We start from the raw sequence: 6,642 nt of genomic DNA on the forward strand, positions 1-6,642 counted from the left end.
TCAGGGTGAGTTAGCATCCCTGATGCCATTAATTCCTAGTTCCTTCTCTTTCATGTCATAGCCATGGAAGGTTTAGAGTCCTCAGACAGCTTTGCATAAGCAAAAAGCACATTTCCACTTCTCTCCCAAATGCTCAAGGAGTTGACAGCCACATGAGACCAAATAGAAACTGCTTTAATATGTGTGTGTGTGTATGTTTCCTTTAAAACTCTACTTGAGCCATTGATTTGTCTGTTTGCATGATTGTCATTTTCCTCCTGAAATGATCAGACTTTTTCTACAATGCTGTGGATTTCATTTTAAATAGGAAATGATGTCCCTGCCCAACCATGTGCAGAGCCCAGACTTGGAACCATATTTTTTCTGAGCTGTAACTGTGCTCTGCTTTATCAGCATGAATCACTTTGACCCGTAGTACAAGTTTTCCATATATAAAACATCAGGTTGAAGGATGCATTCTGTGGCCATTAATGAGAGTTCAACCAAGTAACATTGCCCCACTAAACACAATGTTTAAACACAGTGGTATCCAAAATGGGATGAGAAAGTGTGCAAGAAGTTCAATACATTAGAGTGTCTATTATTTCTTACCTAATTTTAAATTGTATAGTGTTATAAATTTATAAACATAAATGATATATAGTGTAAAAAGTTTAATAAATATATTATTTACATTATTTATCTCATGCTTTTAATTTTATCATTCCTTAACATATGCATATAATTTTTTAAATTAATTAATTATTTTTGAGATGAAGTTTCACTCTTGTTGCCCAGGCTGGAGTGCAATGGCACGATCTTGGCTCACTGCAACCTCTGCCTCCTGGGTTCAAGCGACTCTCCTGCCTCAGCCTCCCAAGTAGCTGGGATTACAGGCATGTGCCACCACGCCCAGCTAATTTTTTTGTATTTTAGTAGAGATGGGGTTTCTCCATGTTGGTCAAGCAGGTCTCGAACTCCTGACATCAGGTGATCCACCCGCCTCAGCCTCCCAAATGCTGGGATTACAGGTGTGAGCCACCACACCCAGCCCATATAATTTATAAATAAAAATATGTATATTGAGAAGTTCTTGCTCAAAAAATCTTTACTGACAGGAGTATGCAGTGAAAAAAAAAAAAAAAGTAGGGAACACTGCTTTAAACAGAAACATAAAATTAAACATAAACATTGCTGAATAACCATATTACCCAAAGAAGCGGTATCTACCTTTCATTTTATAGTAAAATTTGATAAGTTTCACAGCTTTAGAATTGTACTGGATGAATGTTATTATGGTAATTAACAGTATCTATTGTAATACACAAGCTTATCGCATAGTTATTAATATACATTAAAAATATAATACAGGATATAATAAACATAAGGTCAGTATTTCTATGACTTTCTATGGTGTTTCTTTTTATTTTCAGATTTGACTTGGGCTCATTTGCCATAAGAATCATCATCTCTGGCACAACATCTCACTTTTCTTCCAAGGATAAGTTGCAAGAGGTTTGTGACTTTCTATTGTTAACAATTTCAAAAAACATGTTCAAACCGTAGAACTGAAAGTAAACTTAGATATAATCTGATTTGAAGTTCTCATTTTATTTTTTTAAAAAGTTGTTTGTCCAATGCCATATAGCAAGTAAATGGAAGGGACAGGATTAAAACCTGACACTTGGCCGGGCTCACACCTGTAATCCCAGCACTTTGGGAGGCCAAGGCAGGCAGACCATGAGGTCAGGAGTTCGAGACCAGCCTGACCAATATGGTGAAACCCTGTCTCTACTAAAAATACAAAAATTAGCCAAATGTGGTGGTGCGCACCTGTAGTCCCAGCTACTTGGGAGGCTGAGACAGAAGAATCACTTGGACCCAGGAGGTAGAGGTTCCAGTGAGCTGAGATCACATCACTGCACTCCAGCCTGGGTGACAGAGCCAGGCTGCATCTCAACAAAACAACAACAACAACAAAACAACAACAACAACAAAACCCTGACTCTTAAAATACTTAAAATGCATATATTCGTAGCATTCAAAATGAAAATAGACTTGAGAGGTGAACCCTTTTGTATTATTTCTTTCATATTGTATTATGATGCAAGAGTGATTATATTAAAGTTTGGAAGCCTACTTAATGATCTTATTAACAAAACTATTGTTGGTAATTCCAGTTGTCTTTTTTTTTTTTTTTTCTCTTGACAGTGTCTCGCTCTGTCGCCCAGGCTGGACTGCAGTGGCGTGATCTCGGCTCACTGCAAGCTCCGCCTCCCGGGTTGACGCCATTCTCCTCCTTCAGCCTCCTGAGTAGCTGGGACTACAGGCGCCCGCCACCATGGCCGGCTAATTTTTTTTTTTGGTATTTTCTTTTAATAGGGACGGGGTTTCACTGTGTTAGCCTCGATGGTCTCCATCTCCTGACCTCGTAATCCACCCACCTCGGCCTCCCAAAGTGCTGGGATTACAGGCGTGAGCCACCGCGCCCAGTCTTTTTTTTTTTTTTTTAAAGCATTATAGTCTGCATCTTTTTTTCACAATAAATCTTGAATTTATTTACCCTTTAGGCAAATTCAGAATTCCAGAACTTAAATCCCAGCTCACCATTTACTCTATGACTTGGGTAAATCATTTAACTTCTTTAGTCACATCGTGGTCACTTGTAAGATGAGGATTTATAATTTTTGTCTTACTTTACCTATTGTTTGAAAATAAAGTGAATAATTATGCAGAAAAGTAGAAAAGAATCTTTTAGAGGTTGACAGAGAAATGCCTATACCTGTGTGTATATAATTTGCAAGCTCTTTTGAAAATTGTTGGAAGACAAAGTGGTTTTATTGTTTCTTTGTTTTTGAAACTGCCTCACTCTGTCAGCCAGGCTGGAGTGCAATGGCACGCCATCTTGGCTCACGGTAACCTCCACCTGCTGGGTTCAAGCAATCCTCCTGCCTCAGCCTCCCAAGTAGCTGGGACTACAGGCATGCACCATCATGTCCGGCTAATTTTGTTGTTGTTGTTGTTATTGTTGTTATTTTTTGTAGAGTCAGAGGTTTTGGCATATTGCCTAGGCTGGTACTGAACTCCTGAGCTCAATTGATCTGCCTGCCTTGGCCTCCTAAAGTGCTGGGATTACAGGTGTGAACCACCACACACGGCCAAGACAAAGTGTTTTATGAACTGTCAGTAATTTTGTTTCTTCAATATTTTACAGGTGAAACTATTTTTTGAATCTCTTGAGGCTCAAGGATCACATCTGGATATTTTTCAAATTGTTCTGGAAACGATAACCAAAAATATAAAATGGCTGGAGAAGAATCTTCCCACTCTGAGGATGTGGCTACTGGTTAATACTTAAATGGTCAATAGAAAAAGTAGGCCGGGCGCGGTGGCTCACGCCTGTAATCCCAGCACTTTGGGAGACCCAGGCGGGCGGATCACGCCGTCAGGAGATCGAGACCATCCTGCTAATATGGTGAAACCCCATCTCTACTAAAAACACAAAAAATTAGCCAGGCGTGGTGGTGGGCGCCTGTAGTCCCAGCTACTTGGGAGGCTGAGGCAGAAGAATGGCGTGAACCCAGGAGGCGGAGCTTGCAGTGAGTGGAGATTGCGTCACTGCACTCCAGCCTGGGCGACTGAGCCAGACTCAGACTCTGTCTCAAAAAAAAAAAAAAAAAAAAAGAAAGAAAAGAAAAGAAAAAGTACATCAGACATGACTACCTCCATGAAGTTACACAGGGTAACACCAGCAAAGCTCAAGTCGAGAGCTCTGGATATTTTGTCTAACCAACAAGAAGTTTCAAGAAATCAGACAGTGCAGTTGCCTGCTTTCAGCTATCATATCCAGCCAAAAGATGCATAATGATTCAGTGGTGGTGGAAGGCCAGTTCAGTATCCTATTTAAAAGTAAACTTCCCAAATAATGGATATATGTGGAGATACAGACGTAGATATATAGATATAGCTGTAATTATTTAGCCTCAAGCGACTTTCTCCATTGCTTCACGCTATGCCACTATTTAGCTCCTTCAATTTTTTTTTAACCTTGCTTTTTTAACTTTGTATTCTATAGTTTGCCCAACCAGTTTTACGTCCAAGAAAAATTAGCCAATGCATAAAAGATACAAACTATGAAAGGCAAGGATCAGGAAACCAGAGACTTTGTCACCACATCTCCGATTATCAGAAACTAGATGTCAGGGTTTATCAAGAAGGCTAGGAAGGCCTTTTGGGTTAAGTCTTACATTCATGAAGAATCTCAAGGGTAGATTTTTGAGACCATTCCAAATGAATGGTCTCTGGTCAAATGAATGAATCTGCCTTACAGAGACACAAGCGGGAAAGGAATATAATTCATACCATTTGGTTTAAGTCTTACATTCATGAAGAACCTCAAGGGTAGATTTTTGAGACCATTCCAAATGAATGGTCTCTGGTCAAATGAATGAACGGTCAAATGAATGAATCTGCCCTCACAGAGATACAAGAGGAAAAGGAATATAATTCACACCATTTGGTTTAAGCCTTACATTCATGAAGAACCTCAAGGGTAGATTTTTGAGATCATTCCAAATGAAGTTGAATCTGCCCTCACAGAGATACAAGAGAGAAAGGAATATAATTCATACACCATTGCATTTTTAATAAATCTTTTGAAATTTGCAGAATTAGATTGCATTGTATATTTTGGGTTAAATCATAATTGAATGTAAATATTTAAATGCATCACCATATTTTATAACCCAGCTTAGCATTTCTTCATATTTTAAGGAAACTCCCCACCTCCTTCTTTTAAGGGCACCTCTTGCTCTCTGAAATGCCCTGCTAAATGCTTCTCTTAATTATTTGAATAAGGTAGTTTGGAATAAAGAAAGAAAAGATCACTCTACATACAGATAGTAAACTTAATTTGTGATCCTATATATGAGACAGTATGAAAATACAGATAAGTTTTAGAAAGACTCAAAACAATACGTAAATGACTGATGTTTGCATGATTAAGGAAAACTGGGGATGTTGGGTCAAGAGGGGAAAGTGTTATTCAATCCACTTTGGAGCAATATCATGAAGGTCAATTATAATTCCATATACCTTTCTTTGATGCCACAGTCAGACATAGCATACAGTTTGGGTGGCCATGGACGTGCCCCAATACATTACACATTTTTTTGTTAAATTTGTTTTCAGATCATTTCATGGAAACTGTGACGTATCTTTGACTCTAACTTTGACTTGGTGGTGGACCTACCTTGGTTTATATAACACCTAAGTGATATCCTTTAGAATTACATGTATTTTAGCTTAAGGAAATTGAAAAAGTAAAACATACTGGTTTTTTCAACAAGACCATATGTAAATTAAATAGTAAAATGCGTATGAGTTTCAGTAGAACTGCACCATCAACAATGTTTCCATAAATATGCAGAGTTCTTTCTTTTGTTTTGTTATTTACAATATTGTTATATTGAATGCATTTGCAATTTCTAGGATTCTAAAGAATTGAGTACTGAAAGTAGCAATTTTATTATTTGATGATAATATGAGAATTACTGTGCCAATACTGTTTTGATGAATAAATAGACTTTTAAAAATAAATGTATTGTACTTATTAGTGTAGTATTTCAAAAACCTTATGGTAGATGCCAGGCCACTGACACCAACTTCAGACTTGGTTAAGTTACTTTTATTTTCTTTTACTCTGAATGAATCAGATGTGAAAAAGTTATATATAAGATCATGAATATATGATGGGGTGAGCAGATACAATTTCTCTGGGCCTCCCCCATTCTTCACAAGGCCCAGTGAGAATTATGTGGTTCCAGCAACCCACTCATAATGAGAAATCTTTCAGATTATGAAAGCCCAGAACCACTGGCTTTGTGTGGGGGAGAGTGGACACTTTGACCCTCAAGAGTCTAACTAGCCAAGCACAGTGGCTCATGCAGGCACTCCCAACACTTTGGGAAGCCGAGAAGGGTGGATTACTCGAACCCAGGAGTTCAAGACCAGCCTGGGCAACATGGCGAAGTCCTGTTTCCACAAAAAATACAAAAATCAGCCTAGCATTGTGGCACACGCCTGTAATCCAAGGTACAGGGGAGGCTGAGGTGAGAGGATCACTTGATCCTGGGAGGCGAAGGTTGCAGTGAGCCAAGATCATGCCACTGCACTCCAGCCTAGGTGACAGAGCTAGACCCTGTCATAAAAAAAAAAAAAAAAGAGTCTAACTGCCATGGTAAGGATTTTCTTGTCCTATATCAGTACATGCTTCTGCACTTCATTCCTTGCTATGACATTGAGCCCATTTGAGGTTCTATTTGTAAATTTTTTTGTTTTGTGTTTTATTCCACCCCCAGCCATAAGGCAAGCCTCCAAATAGTCATGGGAACTAGTTTTCCACCTGAACACTAATGTCTACCAAACATAAGCCTGCTCAAAATGGCCACATTTTTACTCTGCTACTTTTCCTTCACTTATATTCTTTATTGACCTTCTCTCATCCATGTAACCATGTATCACTATTTTAAAAATTTCAACCTATAGTGGTTTACAACTTTTACATTTACAAACTTTAAACCAATCACGCATTTGCTTGTCTGCTTCCTGGTATCTTAATCTCATCAAAGCCAGGTCTCCAAATCATAAGGAAGAAAGTCTAAA

General features: G+C 38.5%; 1 protein-coding gene across 2 annotated transcripts in view; it reads left to right on the forward strand.

The window, feature by feature from the left end:
• Window positions 1-3,636, forward strand: part of ERAP2 (endoplasmic reticulum aminopeptidase 2) — a 44,978-nt gene extending 41,342 nt beyond the window's left edge. For both annotated transcript variants that reach the window (XM_025387274.1, XM_025387275.1), the window contains 2 exons: window positions 1,413-1,494; window positions 3,194-3,636. In XM_025387274.1, the coding sequence (XP_025243059.1) occupies window positions 1,413-1,494; window positions 3,194-3,337 (226 nt within the window). In that variant the 3' untranslated portion in view covers window positions 3,338-3,636. The remainder of the gene's footprint in view (window positions 1-1,412; window positions 1,495-3,193) is intronic.
• The last annotated feature ends 3,006 nt before the right edge of the window (window positions 3,637-6,642 follow it).

The sequence above is a fragment of the Theropithecus gelada genome, chromosome 6 (genome assembly GCF_003255815.1).
Source record: "Theropithecus gelada isolate Dixy chromosome 6, Tgel_1.0, whole genome shotgun sequence".
In the NCBI taxonomy this organism is placed as follows: domain Eukaryota; kingdom Metazoa; phylum Chordata; class Mammalia; order Primates; family Cercopithecidae; genus Theropithecus; species Theropithecus gelada.